At 32.3% G+C, this 19,554-nt stretch overlaps 1 protein-coding gene across 1 annotated transcript; it reads right to left on the reverse strand.

Annotated features, from left to right (window-relative positions):
• Nucleotides 1-223: 223 nt before the first annotated feature.
• Nucleotides 224-7,276, reverse strand: LOC18035915 (PX domain-containing protein EREX). The gene is made up of 10 exons (XM_006427255.2): nt 6,964-7,276; nt 5,574-5,684; nt 5,136-5,234; nt 4,892-4,978; nt 4,181-4,289; nt 3,359-4,041; nt 2,957-3,121; nt 2,627-2,869; nt 1,309-1,527; nt 224-828 (listed from the first exon to the last, which is right to left on the reverse strand). The coding sequence occupies exons 1-10, from the start codon at nt 7,201-7,203 to the stop codon at nt 568-570; spliced, it is 2,217 nt and encodes a 738-aa protein (XP_006427318.1). The 5' UTR covers nt 7,204-7,276; the 3' UTR covers nt 224-567.
• Between the last annotated feature and the right edge of the window lie 12,278 nt (nt 7,277-19,554).

Genomic DNA, 19,554 nt, shown 5'->3' on the forward strand with positions numbered 1-19,554 from the left:
CAATAAAAAATATTAAGATTACCCTTAATAATTCTAGTATGACGTAGTTTAAAATTTTATCCACATAACACTGGAAGGGTATGTGTTCATATAAAAGGAATGTCAATTCCACCCATGTTACCAAGAAAGAAAGTCTATCTCTACACAATTTAATTGACGAGACTTCGAGTGTTAGCCATTGTTGGAACTTTGAACGATGCTCCCATTTTTCATATCTAGTTCCTCAAATGAGTGTAAATATGAAGTTTATTCATGACATATTATGATATTGTTATAGCATCTGTCCTTAACAGAGTGGCTTACAGGGACTCGCAAATGTTATACATAGCCTATATATTACATGCATATGGCTAGCTGCGTCATGTTAACACTGTAAGCTTTGGTTTTAACTACATTACTCAACCATAGCTTTGTATATGGCATTATAATGGGGTAATTGTTAAATTTTATACAACAATACTGCAATCGCTAATTTTACATAAAACCTGTAAAGCTATGTGCAAACAGCTGATGTATTTACTGGGACACTCAGAAGTCATCGCTACAACAAAACAACTATCGACATGTTTACCTATCTAAGAATCTGCTTAGAACAGTTTTTCTCAAAGGAGTTTCCTCTTTGCCGTCGTCATTATCAGACTTTACATATGTGTTGAGAGCACAACGAATTACCGTGTTGACCTGCATTCTCAATCTGGCATTGTCGATAAAAATATCTGTCAGCATTTGCCTCAACTCATCATCACTCCTCCGATCACTGCCATTTGCATTGCAAGTTTTGTCCAACCCAGTCATAGACCTTTCTATGTCTTGTGCAAGTAGCTGGGTCTATTCAATTCATGAACCAAATGTTAAATAGTTAGGAAATATGACACGGAGATTGAAGGAGCCATGATGGAAGAAAAGTTATGACAGAGATAGCTGATTTATCAGTATGTCTTGTCACTACACATGCTTATCTCGACAAAAAGAGGTACGATAAGGCACAAAACTAGGATCCATTTTCTGATCCACCATTTAATTTTACATATTTCCAGTGTTAACATGCATAACTTACCAAGATGGGGAAAAGTAAACAGTGCAGTGGTAGGAGACCAAAGATATTGGAGGCCATAATTTTCATCTTTATTAGGCCACGTAAAAGGTGACACAACAGAGAGAGAAATGATAACGATAGGTTATCATCGTATTCTACCAAATTAGTCGTTCATAATTTTTGTCTTGAAATAAATTGTAATATTAAAGCAGAGGCAATCACATATCAGTATAAATAATAGCGAAATATAATTCAAAGCATCAACAAGATACCTCTGCGACAAGGAGCCCAATTCTATTGTCAGATGTTGTTAAAAGATCTACAGCATCAGATGGTGATGAAGTGTCCACAGTCAATTTATCCTCCTCTTCACTGAGGAAATTAACGCTGCATTCTTGAAGCCGATTGCGAAGAATTTCGCACTCGTGTAGTAACTTTAAATTTGCAATATCTGCATGCTCCATTCTCTGCTTTTCCTTTTGAAGAACCCCCTGAAAGGTATACATGCAACAACAATCTAAATTTCTTTTGACATAACAACCTAGAGCAAAGGGCCCTAAATGCACAGCAAGTATTGAAGGAAAAAATCTAAAAAGTGGTGAAAATTGCAAACTATCAAGGCCACAACTTTAAACATTCCATAAAGCCAAGAGCAAGAACATGGTGAAAAAGTAAAGACTGAGATGCCCAAGTATCTAATATCTATAAAGTATTCATCTTAGCATATGGTAAAACCTTCTCCTTCCCCTAAAATTCCTGACCACTGCCCCATCCAGGTATATTAAGTTCCATTTTCTACCCTCTAAGTTGAGCCTTTTTCACTCTTTTCTCCATGATGGTCCCCACAATCTAGAAGCTTGCCCAATGAATGGAAACAGCTTTTGCCTTCAGGCAAACAAACAATGAGATCATGGGTTTTGCAACTGATTGGATGAAGTCAAATATGAAGTAAAATCAAACCAAACTAAATTCAATTAAATTTGGTTTTGGGAAGGGGAGTGGGGTTGTGAGAGGGAAAAAAGCTGCCTCTTGACCTGAATTACTTAGAACTGAAAGAAAGAAATGGGACAGCGACAACAAATTAGAACTTATTTTTCTCCTCGTCCAGTTACTAGGGTACCTCATCCAATAGACCATTATGTATAGATGCTGGATTCTTATGTGGCTTCCAAGTTTTAGTACCATGAACTTTGAAGAGCATAAGATATTTGGGGTTCATTTTTCTACTTGTTCTCTATAAGTATGTGAGAACCAGTGAGATCCACATGCATGATTTACAAGACTTTAGTGCGACCATGACTCCAATAGAAGCTGTAATTTGTAAAGAAAAATGGTTACTTCCAATGTAATACGAACCACAAGAAAATTTATATTTCATAAACTTAAGCTCAAAAAGAGAAACAATTCCAAGAATTTTAACTCCAAATGAAAAGGCTGAAAAATTAGCTAGAAACTAACACAATGAACCGATTACTAGCTCTTTCTCAATTGATTAAAAAGCTTTATCAATAATAAATCCATTTTGCAATAAATTATATTTGTCATACAGCAGAAAACCTATTAAAATACCAGTTTTCGAAGAGCATATACCTCTACTTCTAACTTTTCCTTCATCAAGCGGCTAAGCTCCTGCTTCACTTCTGATTGAGAGCTTCGAAGAGATTTGACTTCTTTAACAAGAAGCTTCACATCTGTTTTTGATTTCACTTCTGACTCCTCATGTTGTTTATGCAAGTTCTCAAGCTGTTCCCTCACAACCTCCAACTCCTGCAGCAACATTTCATTCTCCTGAATGATTGACATTTTTGATGACTCAGCACGAGCCCTTTCGTCCTGGAATATGTACAGACATCATTTCCTAAAGCTTATGAATAATTGAATGATAGATGACAAAAAATATGTTTCTGTTAGAAATCAAACCTGTTCATACTTCAATTTTAGTTGTGTCTCCAAAAGCTGCTTTCGAAGTTCCTCCATATCCCACTGCATTTGAGTGAACCTTTCCTTTTCGTTTAAAACAGCTTGTTGCATGTTTTCTTTGCAGTTCTCTGATGTGGTTTCAAGCTCTACCTCCAAATCTTTTACCTACAAGGGAAAATTCTCAAAAATCTGTTTAATACTCATTGCCAGGACAGCAGATTCAAATTAATAAAACTCTGTAAAGCATGTATTATATTCTATTATGTACATCAAGACCATCACCATCACATGTAATTAAAATAAGAATAACATTCCATAACATCAATACTGAAGCACCCAAAGTAATGCATCAAGCAAGTCACAATTACATCAAAATCTTATTGTTTTATCATTTGGCCATACCTTTGTAGTCAAAAATTGTCTCACAGCAACTTCCTGATTTAGTCTAGCTAGTAGATCCTCTGTGTCCGCTTTTGCAGCAGTCAGTCTCTGCTGCATGTTATTAAGAACCCTATTTAATTTTAGACGCTGATCAGACGGTAGAGCAAGTAGTGAATTCCGTGGAAATAGTGCATCTGAGCTTATATGAGCATCCATGGACCGAGAAGTTTCACCACCTTCAGGATGGTTGACAGAGCCATCACCAAACAAATTAGACACCCCAAAGTTTGATTTTTCACTAGCTCTTATGGAACTCAGGTCACTTCCAACACTCTCTGTGGACGGTCTACGAACATGGCCATCCAGCCTGAGATACTCTGGCTCATGTAAAAGCTCAGCTTCACCCCCAGGAAGAGTCTTAGATTTAGCTGTATCTTCAGTAGGTTTATCTCCGCCTACAATACTGCTATCTCTTGGGGCAAACACTTTATGCCTTGGATACCCAATACCAACATCACCAAAGCTATTTCTTCCACGCGTAGGTGTTCCAGTCTCCGAAATCTGATCAGGAGAATCAATACCATGATCTGAAGCAACTGATGAACTACCAGCAATAACAGAAGAATCTGAGTTGCTTTGTAACAATGAGGGGCCCAAACCAGTTACAGAAGAATGTGCATCAGATTCTTGCTGATCATAGAATGCTGAAAAGGGCAAATATCCAAGAAGCACATATAAGTTTGACAGGCAATCATTAATCTAGAATTTGTCAGTATTATAGCAGATTTCACTTCAAGGTCCGAATATTAATGCATGGTTATTTACGATAGAAAGAGCACATACAAGACCTTGCAGCAGCTTCTAGCTCCAGAAATGTTCCTACTGGAGCACTTCGAGAAATATCAATATCTGATAAAAGTTTTTCCATCCAATCTTCCAAAGAACTTCTTCGCTGCAATAAACTAACCATTTTTAGGATATGAACTAATTCTTTATGAAAATCACTAAAACTCATCTTTTGAAGTTCTAAAAGAAAATACAAGCTTTCCACATTGTGATGATATGAAAGTTATCAACAGTTCCAAAAGTTCTACGCAAAATGAGATATTGAGGCCTAAACGTTCAGGGCAATTAGTTCTTGAAAGTTTTCATGAACAGAACTAATAAAAATTTCATCAAGAATTGGCAAATCAATGTTGATTCTGCCTTAGTCAAGCAGCAAGTTCTTGGTCAAATAATATGTCCTCCAAATATGTATCAATGAAGCATGTTATATCTCCTTTTTCAATGTATTGCAGAATCGCTGGGCAAAGGGTGGCCACTTGTGTTACATATTCTCTGTGCAGACACATGAATGGAACAGTTCAATCCTTATGCATAGAGGAAACCTCGATCTCTAATTGATAAACGATGAGAATCAAATACAAAATTCATATTAGTGCAACTTCTGCATCACAACATATCTAAATTAGTAGGCTGCTAAGACATTTTTGACTATCAGAGTTTCCCTAAAATAATAATAATAATAATAATAATATAATAATAAACCACTACCTCTTCAAGCAGTGTTCTGCTTTTTACTCTCAAGACCTTCCTCGGAGGAGGTTGAGGGAATTCTTTCTTGGGAAAAGCCTTTTTAAGCTACAAAAGACAATAAGCAATGAGAAAACTGTAAAGCCACTGTACCAAGTAAGGAAAAAGTTTACTTGAACAGGAAAAAAAATTTTTAAAAGCACAGGGAGTAAGTTAAAAAGGATAATTTACTTTTAAAGGTGCCACAAATGAGATGCCTACTTACTTCTGAAAGTAAATTCAGGAAGTCACTAAATCTTCGCAATATCCCCCAGGTAGTTGTGATCCCTTCTGGCGATTGTATACCAACTTGAACTCTGTAAAACTGTAGACAATGAACGGTAAAACCAGAATATTAAAACTAAGAAAAATAATAAATAATATAATTAATAGTAAAACCAGACAAAAAAGAAATCAAGAGAGAAAAGCAGTTAAATATATGTAATTTTGCTACTGTCAGAAAGATCCAAGTTTGGACAGTTTAACAACAGAAAAATTCAAGTCAAAATCTTTTAAGGCTGCTTTGAAATTTGAATAAGGAGGGAAAAATCAGAAGAAGATTTTGAACAGTTCTTTTAATGCCAAAGCAAACTCTAATGGATGTAAAGCTATGAGGTTTAACTTGAAAAAAAAGTAAGATGCCAAAGAATATCTGTATACGTACCGCCACAGTCTCTGAACCTTTTGAGTTTGGCAGGAGAGTCCAAGAAGGCACTGCCACGCAATAACTCCATCCTGTATGAGGATCATGTGGCCAAACAGTATCCCTTCCATCCTGCATTCAGAGAATTGGAAATGTTATGAAAAGGTCAAAAATATAAAAACTATTGTCCAAATAGTGACTGACATATGTGCTGATACAACTCAATTCGTTGAACACCAGAAACAATAAAATAATTCAACTGCACAGTTCAACCCAATAAATTCCCGAAATACCCAGGCTACCATCCCCCAGAGGGGGTGGGAGAAAAAGGAAATGTATTAACTAGTATAAGGGAAAAAAGTCTGCCTCCTACGCACGTTAACAGTTATTTTCAAAGTAAAAAACTATTATATTCTGATCATGACTCTGTTCCATTAGATGACTACTGATTTCACAATTCAGTGACTTTTATTGCAGTTACCAAATTTCATGAATAAAGAGGATGAACAAAACACAGAATTTTCTGTATCAGTACCAGTATCCCAAATCCCCCTAGCCTCCTCAACCCTAATGTGAGTGAGATTTGATTCCAACACTGCTTAAGGGCATCTCCAATGCTTAACACCATTTTGGTGCAACACCAACACCAAAAATGTACCTTTTTCACACCAAATTACTATTCCATCTCCAACCCATTTACACCAAAAAGAATATTCTTTTTTTTATTCTTTTGATTCTCAAGAATTAATTCAATTAACACAATAAATATTACTATTAATATAGATAATTAAGTAATAAATAATTTTATGTCGATTAACAAAAAAAAAGAAAATTATTAAATTTGCATTTAATTAACTAAATTATTACATTATGAAAATTAAACATTACATTAATATAGAAAAATACAATAACAATAATAATATTGGTTTTGGTGTTACATTGGAGAAGCGTTTTACACCAAAAATGGTGTAAAAGGTGGTTTGTTGTTAGTTTTGGTGTCGCATTGGAGATGGCCTAAACAACCACTAGAAACCCTGCTAGCTAAACAAACAAGTACCCCTGATTAATAAAACAGTACTTTCATCATACACACATTCCAATTCAATATGAGGTATAGTTCTCCGGTTCATTACAACTACTGAGCTATACAACTATATACTTAAATCTTAGCATCATATACATTATTACCAACTAAAGAGCTACAAACAATCAACAACTGTAACAGTTCACTATTTCACCTAAACAGTTACAAAAATTCAAACTTGAAAAGAACCCATAAAAAAAAATTCAGTCCAAAAACTACAAGAATCAAGCTAACAGAAATATAATTCAAACTCCATAAATAAAATAAAATTAGCGAAAAGGGGCAGAAAAGTTAAAGATTAAATTTTTTTAATAAAAAGAGGAGTACCCATTTGCGAGGAGGGGTGCTCCAGTCCATCCCAAACGGCAACGGCGACGTGCCGTCGTGGCGGTGCCTCGGCGGACTCTGGCGACTCGGAGTCTCAGCTTTACTCCTACTGTTTCCGTAATCATAATTACTGTCACTGCCATCATCATCGTCGTATAGCGTACGCCGGTTATAAGGAATGAGGGGATCGGTGAAGTCTGTGAAACCAAAAAGCGAGAGATCGTTTCCGTAAAAATTCATTTTTTATCTTTTAATTTTGATTTTGTTCTTGTGCTGTGTTGCTCGATTTCTCAAGTGGCGAAGTTTTAACCAATTGTCCTGATACGTAATTTAATTAGAATTTCGGACCCGTAAACGTAATTTGATAAATAACAAGAATATGGAGTAGGAATTTACGATCTTGCCCGTTATTTGATTATTCTATAAAAAAAAAACAAAAGAAAACAATTGATTATTTAATATTCAAAATCTTTAAATTCAAACCTCAATCTCAACCGTTAAACGTGCTTGATGAATATCTATTTTTGCTTGGGAGCAGACGGATATCTACAGCTTGTCAGCTTATACACTCACTCGTGTTTGACAATTTGGGGATTTCATTTCACATGGGTGATTTGTACAAAGGGAGAGAAAAAATTTTGAAAAATTAAATAATTGTACAGTATCTGCTTTATGTAACGGATTGAGATTATTTAGCTACTACGTATATAAAAATAGGACCTTACTATGTTACAATAGCTGTAACATACAATCATTTAAAAATTAATTTTTTTACACCTCTAATTTTTGCTACTCAAACAATTCAAGAGTTGTGAAAAACTAGTTTTAGGTGAGCTGTAAGTTACAGCTAATGTAACTTAACAGCACCCATAAAAGTAATGACAATAAATAGGCTAAATCAATTTTTTTAAAAAAAAAGTACTAAGAATTGAAATACAAGTATGCAACCCAAGAGGAGGGGTGAATTGGGACTCTAAAAAAATTATTCAATATTAAAGAAAATCTTAATGCAAATATAACTCAAATTCAAAGCAATAACAATTAAGATGATCACAATATAAAAAGATAAGGGAAGAGAGATTCAAACACGAGATTTTTACGTGGTTCGGCCAACCTCGCCTACGTCCACGCCTCCAAGCTTTCCGGGCTTGAGGATTCCACTAAGCAAGCCTCCAAGGCTTCAAATGCTTACACTTGACTTCCAAGGTGTCAATGGACCTTTACAACAAGAGATTATCCCCAATCTCTTAACCCAAGTGTATCCCAACACTTACAATCACTCAAAGTAAAAGATTACAAATTGTTTTGCCTCTCACAATATATAAGATTACACAATGATGTTTGATATGTGAGTAGATGAAGCAAGAATGTGTTCTAAGCTCTATGAAGATTGTATTCTCGAATATTAGCTCAAATGGTTGTGTTGTGATCAATCTTCTTTGAATTTGAATGAGCTTATTTATATTTGGAGCTGAAAATCTAGCCGTTACAAACTGTCGGACAGAAAACGGTTCGCCGTTAGCCATTAACGGTTAACCGTTTAGGCTGGTCAAAGTTACCGTTGAGCCAGATTTCAAATAAACGGTTTGCCGTTTAGGATTGCCCTTTCGCCGTTAACTTCCAGAGACCTGCACAATGAACATCAGTTAATCCGTTTTCATTTAGCGGTTAAGGGTTTGCATAAAGTGGCTTCTCTGGGTGTTATCGGTTGACCGTTTAAAAATAAACGGTTTGCCGTTTGTCTCCAGTAACCTGCACAATAAATTAGCCTTATTAGTTTTCGTTAATCAATGCCAGAGGAGGACAACCTTCAATTCTGGACGTTATCGGTTAACCGTTTAAAATAAACGATTCACCGTTAGTGTCCAGTAGCCTTCCCATCTTGGGTGTTTCCGTTAAGCATAAACGGCTAGAGCTTAGGCAAATATGTTGCTCTCTGGTGATAATCGGTTAACCGTTTAAAAGCAAACGGTTTACCGTTAATTTCCAGTAACCTCCCTATCCATTGTGTTTTCCGTTTTCCATAAACGGTTAGAGGTTTAGGAAATGTGTTACTCTCTGCTTATAATCGGTTAACCGTTTAAAATAACCGGTTCACCGTTTATAACCAGAATTGCAATTTTAAACATGTTTTTGCAGAGAATTTCTTTCTAATTTGAAAAACCATCTTTTATGAAGAAATAAGGCAATGATTAAAAGAGTTTTCGTTTATTAAGAAATAGCTCCAATATTTATGTCAAAATACATTTAAAATTTGTTATCATCAAAATCAATATTATTAACATATTTATGTTAACAAGAATGATTAGGTATAAAAGTTTTTGAAACTTATGGTATATTAAAGTAATTGTATAGGAATTCGAGTTTGTATACTTTCTCATCTTTTATAGGTTGGCCTTTTTATGGTAAATATTGACTCATTCCTTCTATATTTTTTAAAGAAATAGAATTAGTAGATTAAATTTTATTAAAATAACAGTTAGATTAAAAAACTTAATGGATTGTTTAATATAATTTTATAGTAGAGTGCATAATGACACTTCTACAAGTAGAATTTGGAAAAAAAATACGATTGTAACTTGATAGGCAATTAAACCCTTTAATAAAACTTACCAACATTAATTTTAAAAGGATAAATTTTGGCCTAATCTCTCATGAAGTGACAATCTTTAAATTATTTCTTTTACTATTAAAAATATCAAGTTATCCTTAAACTTATTAGCTTTATCTCTTGACCGTCATTTACTCGTGAAAGTTCGAAAGCACTCCTACCCTAATAGAATATTCTTTTAACAGCGTTGTGAAGATCAACAAAATAGTTGATGTGTGACTAATCATTAAAAATGAAAAAAGTTAACTATTAAAAGATTAATACATAAATAGTGAAGAAGAGTTTAAAATAAACATTGAAAATCACTTAATGGGCCTAAATAAATTAATAGTTTTTATGAATTAGACATGTTAGTTAAACAAATTACAATCATACCCTTATACAGAAATCACGATAATGCCATAAAAATCAAATTTCATAACTTTTGGGCCCATGCATAGTTGTGGCATGTTATGCAAGTTACAAATTTCCCACTAGTTCAAAATTGTTCAAAATTCAAAATTTTTGTGCGGGCATTATCTCATATTATAGACCCTTATATATACACTAACAACTCAGAAGTATTGAAATCTAGCCATTGCTTGAAAAGCTCCATCAAACCAGTGATAATTCCATCCTCTAGGGGAAGCTTAGTAACTTTTTTGACAAAGACAAAGAAGAGAAGTGCAAGTGAATGGCAAGGTCATCAAGTTAAAAAACAAATCATGTATTGACTGTGGTGAGCAAGCAATAATCAAAGTTTTTTAATTTACTACAAATCCTAAGAGGCTTTACTACAAATGTGGAAGGATAGGATGTGACTACTTCAGGTGGTGGGAACCATCTAGCTTTGATTCACACACACATGCTGCTAGAATAAAGATCCCTTGGTTTGTGTTAATAGCAATGGTCGATATCAGTACACCCTTGAATGATCCCTTTAAATGACATCCATCAAGACCAATAAATATCTACAACCCTATTTGAAACCATCTCTAAGTCCTAAGAAATTGATAATGAACCTTTGAAACATACACTTGTCAGTAGAGATACTTGATTTTGTAACTTTAAGCATTACTATTGCACCTAACATTTGTTATTTTGTCATGTGAGCGTAGTTTTAAAGCTCCTTAAAACTCTAGCCATGGTCTTCACTATTTGCTAACTCTAACTTTTTTCTTGTAGCCTTACAAGCCTTCCACAAAGCATGTGTTTGATATCAATAACCATATTATCCACAGAAAATTAAGGATCAACAATGATTTTTTTTTTTTTGGTACTTCCTAACAATTCAAGTAGCTATTACTTTTGTTTTTTTTTTCTTTTTTTTACAATCCTTTTACATGTATGAATATTGTGAAAACTTCTTATTTTGAAGCATCCACCATGTCTCTGTAATGAAGTATATACTTTGAAAGGACACCTGGATGCATAACAATGACACCAATATTTTCCTTCTTTTAAATTTCACTTTTTTTTCACCTTGAAAGCCTTATTGAATACAAAATGAAGGGCCAATGTAAAATACTTTCTGTTTTTGAAAACCATTCCAAACCTAAACTCCACTAGATCTTTGTCATCTTCAAACATTTTACCCCCCAATATGTGAGACATTATACTGAACGAATGTTCATCATTTGATGATAGCATTGAACCAAAAACAATATTGTCACTTTCATAACCCTCTAACAAGCCATTATCTTTATTACTGCCATCATCATTATCATCATTATCATCAAAATTATCATTGTCTTTGTGTGTTGTTTCTTCATCATTGCCATTATTTTCTGAATCAGACCATAAATAAAACTGACCTTGAGCATGAAAATGAGGCAAATCATCTACTATTATTTGTGTTGAATGACCAATAGCTGACAAATTCCTAGTTGCCCTTGATTTTGTTGGCTTAGACTTGCTCTAAACAAACTGAGAAACTATAGAATTTTATTTTTCTTTTCTTTCTACTAATTAGCAAGAACAGATTGTCTCTTCTACTTCTGTTGTGCAATCCTTTGAGAAGTCATTATATTCACATAAGCAATTTTATTTTTATTTTTTTGGTAAGCATAAAAGATGACTAAACTTTACTACTTTCCCTCTTACCCTTATTTCAATCCCTTGTAGTTGTCTGAAATAGTTTGACTTAGTCAACTTGAGATGGAAATTCAAGAGGTAGTGCAGGTTTATGATCAACACTTGATACTTTTTGTGGAGCTGGTGTTGATTGTGCAGGTTCAGAGATTAGTTGGAAAAGTGTTGATATTGTAGGAAGCGGTGGTTCTAAGGTAGGATCTAAGGACAATTAATATTATGTAAAGCAATTTCTTCATAAAATTAGGATAATGATGAGTTTATGTAATCAGAATCCAGCTTATTTTCATCATCATGAATTCCAGATGCATTTTCCATCTCAAAATCATAGAAATTATTAGTAACATCAAAGTCACTAAAATGGTCACTACAATCTGAAAGGTGTACAGATTTAGAAGCATCATTATCATTGTCTATATGGGTAGTTGCTTGAGCTGGAGTTTGGCACATGTTTGGGTTAACTGTCGAAATAGGCAATGAAGTTTGGCCATAGGCTAGGTGTGTGTCATTAAAGGCACTGCCGAGCTCTTTTGTAAGTGGCAGAGGTTGATCTTGTCACAGATTACTTCTTTGGGTAGACTAATTTTCTCAAGAAGTTGTTGTGTGGTTAATACATTGACTATTCATGTCGTAGGTGGCTTAGGATCATGTGTAGTTAATAGTCTAGGATCAACTATGACTTGTTATGCTTGATGTTGAGGTTCAATTTCAGTTTCATGTATAGGCTCAAGTTTAAGGGGTCATGGAACGATAAGTTTAGGTGCAAAGGGTGATAGAATGACATGTTCAGGTTCAGATCTAGAAGCAGGAGCAAGGGTAAGTGTCTTGCCTTTTTTTTCTCTTCCGTATGACACTCTTAATATTCCTACTACTCTTTTTAGCATATGCTGATTTAGAAGGTTGTGATGCTTCTTTTTGCAATACTCTAAATGTTATCATCAAATAATCTCTTTTTGTCCATGTTCACCAAATTCAACAATAGTAGCTCTATATGGAAGTCAATCTTTGTGTATTTCTTGTTATTAAACAAGCATCACACTTGATATACTTCACTGCCAATCTCTATTGCTCTATTTTTTTTTTTTTTTTACGGCAATATAACCTCAATGACAAACCTCTCAAGAGGCCAGTTGTTTCTCCTAAAAACTTATCTCATTGCACCATTGATCAAGTTTACACTATTTAGAAATTATGGGTCCATTAAGCCAACATCCCACCTTACACCCATAAAGTTAACAAAAATTGACATTTTGTCTCTTATATATCATAACACACAAACAAGCTTCAAAATCTACAATCCACATATATACTAGTTCTAGTCAAATAATTTGCAACAAATTGATAATTGTAAAACATAAGAAAAGCATACAATTAATTTTATCAATAAGTTATACATGTACATGTAAAATTGTGACCATAGAACAAGCATATACAACCTTATTATGCAAATTAGCATTACAATTTTTATGATAACTAAATAGTAAGCATAATGAAACAAAAACAATGTTAAACAAAAACCCACCCACTCTAAGTTTAAAATCATCATATATACTAAGCCTTATAACGAATAGCAATAACTTGTAATGCTCATAAAAACTAACAAAAAGAACATAATTCCTGGTTTGTTTTTATCATTTGTAGTCTTCTAAGTGCAAAAACAAGTAAGAATTTCTTCTTCTTTTTTACTAGAAACAAAAACCTCAAATTCATAAAACCTAGGGTTTGCAATAATGCTTCAAAATCAACTATTAACATTTTGATGCAGTGTCATTAACCTAACATTATCAAGATTAAAAGTTACATAATACCAACATACAACCCAAAGCAAAAGATGGTAGTAAAAATATTACAAAAAATTTATTTTTCTTACGTTAGCTATTGAATGAAGCTGTTTAGACTCAGATTCTCTATTGCTACTACTTGAGTTCATCTTACTCCTCTAATTTCATCATTGCAGTCAGTGGCGGCACCACTTGAGCCCCTGCTAGACTTTAAAAAAAATTAAATTCATCTTATTTTTTAGTGGATTTACAATAAAGCCCCTAGTAAGTTTTTAAAATAAATGAAAGACCAATATTTAAAACAGCGATTAGAAATTAAAAAAAAAACTCAAAATCAAATCCATAACCATCACTATCAATCCTTTGCCAAAAAAAAATCTCCATCGGCTACCATCAGCTTGTCGTCTATCTCTGTCCAACTTCCATGCCATCACATCTCTTTGTTTTCATGCCACAGACGCTACAGCTTGAAGCTCACACTCGTAGCCTTGCACCACTGCATCTTTGCATTTTTTCTAGTACTACCGTCGCACTTTTGCAGCTTTTATATTAATTATTAAGAATTGATTAAATTATTTTGATAATTAAACACCTCTACCACTTTATGATTTAATATTCTAATTATTGAATTGGTTTATGCCTTTTTTAATAGAATATTATGGCAATGTTTTGTGGGTTGATAAAGTGGCGATGCTTTTAACTTTACTGATTATAAATAATAGAATAACAATTCCATGGGTGATTCTGTGATGGGTTAGTAACTTAGTGGTTGGGAATTTAGTTGAGTAGTTGGTTTATTAAATTAATATTTTGTAATATTTTAATTTTTTTTAGATTTTGACATGGAAATTATATTCGTTTCTATTTAAAATTCTCACAATTAATTGTATTTATTTGTCAATTCTCACAATTAATTGTATTTATTTGTCATGGTTATAGAGAAATATTACTCAAGAAAGCCATGGTCATAGCATTCTCCAAAGAAAGCTAAATAAAGCTCAAATCAAGATGAAAAATTCAATTTACAAGATCTTCCTACAGATCCTGATTTACAAATTCCAATCTCTTGTTATAGTCCTAATATTCAAGATCAAGTCTGAAGAGTATACTTACAAAGAGGTCATATTCAAACTAAAAATCATAACTTCAAACTTTTAGAATTTGGAAACCAAAAAAGGCAGTTTGATAGTAATTGGTTTGGGAAATTTAGACCTTGGAAATATAGCATAGAAAAATATGCGACATTTTGTCTCTTTCGTTATCTTTTTAAAGAAGAGATTGATAATAAAGGGGGTGGTGATTCATTTGTTGGTAAAGGTTTTAGAAATTGGAGGAAACTTGAAAAAATTTGTTGAACACTAGGGAGATGTTGATAGTGCCCATAACAAAGCTAGAGAGAAATGTGAAATGTTGATGAATCAAAATCAACACATTCGAACAGCTTACACAAGACATTCTGACAATCATCGAAGCAATTATCGAGCTCACATGATAGCTACAATTGATTGAATTTGGTTTTTATTAAAATAAGGGCTTGTATTTCGTGGGTATGATGAGTCTAGAGATTTAGGCAAGCAGGGGAATTTTCTTGGGCTTCTACGCTTTCTTGTTGATCATAATGAAAACATTAATGTTGTTACTTTTGATAATGCTCCTGTAAATCTTCAAATGATATCAAATGAGATTAAAAAAGACACTGCAAGTTGTGCTGTAGGTGAAACTACCAATATTATTATTAAAGGGATATGTGATGTTTTGATTTCTATCTTTATTGATGAATCTCGTGAAATTTCTGCAAAGGAGCAAATGGCTGTTGTTTTGTGTTATTGGGATTGAAAATGTTTCTAGTACTACATCTATTTCACTTAAAGAGACACTTGACAAGCTATTTTCAAGACAAGGTTTAAGTATGTCTAGGTTGCGAGGACAAGGATATGATGGAGTTAGTAATATGTAAGGTGAGTTCAATGATCTTAAAGCATTGATTTTAAAGAACAACAAATGTGCTTATTTTATTCTTGTTTTGCACATCAACTTCAATTGGCTCTAATTTTTGTGGCAAAGAAGCATGAAAATGTAAATTCTCTTTTCAATTTAGTTACAATGTTAGTCAATGTTGTTGGTGCTTCAGCAAAATGTCATGATATTCTTCAAGAGAAACATGCTCAAGCAGTTATTAAAGCACTCGATGATGGTGAACTTTCAAGTGGACGAGGTTTAAATCAAGATGTTACTTTAAAGCGATCTGTTGATACACGTTAGGGCTCACATTATGGTACGTTATAGAGCATAATCACCATGTTTCCATCTATTATTGATGTGCTTGAAATAATTTCAAATAAGGGAAATTCTTAACAAAGATTTCAAGCTACAATGTTATTGGAGTGCATGCAATCATTTGATTTTGTGTTTAGTTTATTGTTAATGAAAACAATTCTCAGATTTGCACATGAGTTATCACAAGCATTACAAAAAAATGATCAAGACATTGTGAATGCTATGAAATTAATTGGAGTGAATAAGAGAAACTTGCAAAAATGAGAGAAAATGAATTAGATTCTTTACTTGGTGAAACTTCTTCTTATTGTGTGAAGCATGATATTGATGTTCCTAATATGGATGATTTATTTCAAAGTCAAGGGGGATCACAACACAAGGCTCAGAAAATTACAGATTTGCAACGTTTTCGTATTGAATTATTTTATGCAATTTTGGACATGCAACTTCAAGAATCAAACAATCGTTTCAATAAGATGAATACTGAGTTGCTTCTTTGTGTGGCATGTCTATGCCCCAATGACTCATTTGCAGCTTTTGATAAACAGAAACTACTTTGCCTTGTTGAGTTTTATCTAAATGATTTTTCTCCAATGGATCTTGTGGCACTTGAAACTTAACTTGATGTTTATATTATAGATGTGAGTTCTGACAAGAAATTTTCAGGATTGAAAAGAATTGGTGAGCTAGAAGAAAATGGGTTGAGACTAAAAAGGATAAATTATATTCATTAGTTTATTTATTGGTGACATTAGTATTGATTTTACTAATTGCCACAACTATAGTAGAAAGGGCATTTTCAGCTATGAATTTTGTGAAAATTTGTCTATGAAATCGGATGGGTGATCAATAGTTGAATGATAGTCTTGTTATATACATAGAAAATGTTATATTTTATAGGCTTGACAATGAGGTTATTCTTCAACATTTTTAACATATGAAACCTCGTCAAGGACAGTTATAAGTTTATTAATTAAATACTTTAAGGGATTTTTATTTTGATATATGTTATTTGCTGACTAGTTTCTTGAATTAAATTACTATTTGAAATTAGCCCCTGCTAAAAATAATTTCTGGCACCACCACTGATTACAGTGTCTTTGATGGTGCTCTGTTTTTTTTGTCTTAGCGAGGTCTTATCACTATATGTACAGACGACTTTACTTTGGCGCAAAAGCCAAGTGTTTTTGGTTTTTTATACCACACCATCATTTTTTTCATTTTCTACATTTACACGACACATTTACACCACGAATTAAAATGGAGTTAAGTAAAAATGCAAAGTGATTTGATGATGCCTGCACATGTTGTCATCATCCACATGCCTCTATGCTTAACTATCATTATGAATTTGTATAAGTATTATCTTACCCTTTTTGTTATTTACATTAATAGAGAGATAATGAGTTTTTAGGGTAACTTGATGTTTTCAATAATAAAGAGGACAATTTGAATATTATCACTTTATGAGCGAGGTAGGCCAAAATTTACTCATTTCAAAAAAGAAAAAATGTCCATACTTGATTCCCAAGTAGATCTAAAATGATTATGTATCTTTCCAAAGCTGAACTCTAGCCTCTGACAACCAACAATGCAAGAGGCGAAAGAAAACTTTTGGTATTAAAAAATTTCTTTTGGTGTTAGGGGAAATTTTATAATCAATTAATGAGCAAGAATGGTCATTTGGGGATTCTTCTGGCTTACAAAAATGTTTGCTTCTATTACTAGTTGTGTGAAAATGTAGGAGTAGCTTGTAAGAAGATTATCAATTTCCCTCTATTAAGATTAATATATATACTATTTATCTCCATACAATTTTATTATATTAAAAAAACTCTTGGTATCAAAAAATTAAAAGAAAAGAGGGGTGAATAGGTCATTTGTTTGATAATTTATCTGTGAATATAAAATATATATTTATTATAAAAAATTTGTTTAAAAATAACAAAACTTATAAGAAAAATATATTATTATTAATTTTTTATTCACATCTTTGGTACTTAAATTTTGTTATTTTAATTTCCATTGAAATCACATGATTTATTTAATTTATAATAAATATGCTGCCAGATAGGATTACTTGCTATTATGAAAATAATAAAAGGGTAAGTGGTATCTACTGATTTCAATAGGGAAAAATTAGTAATTTCTTTAGTTTATAAATTTTCTTGTTAATAATAATGTAAGCATTGCGTACTCATTTGAAAAATTTTATTATTAAAGGGTTAAACATAGTATATGGATTGTACGAGACATAATATTAAGGTAGCATTTTTGTTTGTATGAAATCTGAATAGTTTTGAATTTGGCTAAAGTCTTAATATGTCTAAACACAAAGTCTAAATGACAAGTTTATTTTTTAATAGCTTAATATAAGTGGCATTTTTTGTTTTTATTAATAAAAAATATCTTAAACATTATTATTTGACATTTATGTTCAAGTAGGTCAAAACAAAAAAAGGATTTATAATTTAATAAATTAGTATATTTAATAGAGATATTTTTGTGATATGATATTTACCCATTTTGGATCTTTTTCCATCAAGATAAAAGTCATAAAATTTTATTTTTTCTATTCAAAGATAAATTTCTAAAAAAAAAATAAAAAAAGTCCGAAATTAATAAATTTTCAGACTTCAAAGGACTAAAAAGTTTACATTTAATAAGGATAAAATTATTAGTTTTTCACTTATTGTGTCAATTAATGCGCTCATTATTTTTAAATTATTTTAATACTCCCCAAATATATTTTTATATTAAATTAATTCGCAATATGTTAATTTTCATCTTGTAAATATTTTTCAGGAATAAAGATGGAATTAGAATTGAAAGCGGAAACAAAGAAGGATAACTGGAGCAATTTGGAATTCATCAATCGAGGAGATATTATTAAAAATAAAAAAGAAAAAAAAAAGAGATTGGAAATCATGTTGGTGATGGTCAGGAAGCCACCATCACACATTTCAACACACATATATATTTTAAAATAATAAATAAATAATAAAATAAAGAAAGTTAAAGGCAATTGTTGCCTATAAAAAGGGGGGACGCGAGAGAGAAGGGGAAGCCGAGTTTTTGTTGTAGCCAAGAGGGAATTGCAGAATTTCTGTCTTTCTTTCTTTTCTTTTCTTGTTTCCTTTTGTATCAATTTTCCTTATAACATATTTCAAAAAGTTTATCAAATAAAAAGAGTGTTGTGTTTTATTTCAATAAGAGTAGCTAATTTTATTAAGTTTAGGTGAATGGTGAAACTCAATATTTCAAACTATTAATTATTATCATTTTCTCAAATGAGTTTTTAAGTTTATTTAATTCTTTTCTAATTATTTTTATATCATGTTAATTTATAAATCTCATTGGATTTTATGGTATTTTGACATAATGTCGACACATTAATATATTGTGGCACATTAGGTATTTTATTCCATATTTATCCACACACCTAGAATTAATTGATATAATAATTAATTGATAAAAGTGAGGCAAAATATAAATGAGAGAGTATTAAAATTATAGTTTGAATACAGAGAGTGGATCCTAAACCTTAGTTTATTTTTAAATAAATTTCAACTAGTTCCTTTGCCCCGCAATTAATTTTCTTAGTTTTACTAGATTTAAAACTCCTTGTAGTTCGACCCCGGTCTCATCGGGTTATATTATAACTAGACATTCTTATACTTGAGAGTAATACACTTTTGAGTCGTGTCATTTAACAAATAGATAACTCTTTTTTATTTAAAGAAAACATTTATGAGTTATAACCCTCAAAATTATACAAAGTGCATGCTAAATAAAAAACACTTAACTAAATTCCAATAAACTACACAATCCATATAATATATATATATATAT

The sequence above is a fragment of the Citrus clementina genome, unplaced genomic scaffold (assembly GCF_000493195.1).
Source record: "Citrus clementina cultivar Clemenules unplaced genomic scaffold, Citrus_clementina_v1.0 scaffold_7, whole genome shotgun sequence".
NCBI classification, from domain to species: Eukaryota; Viridiplantae; Streptophyta; class Magnoliopsida; order Sapindales; family Rutaceae; genus Citrus; species Citrus x clementina.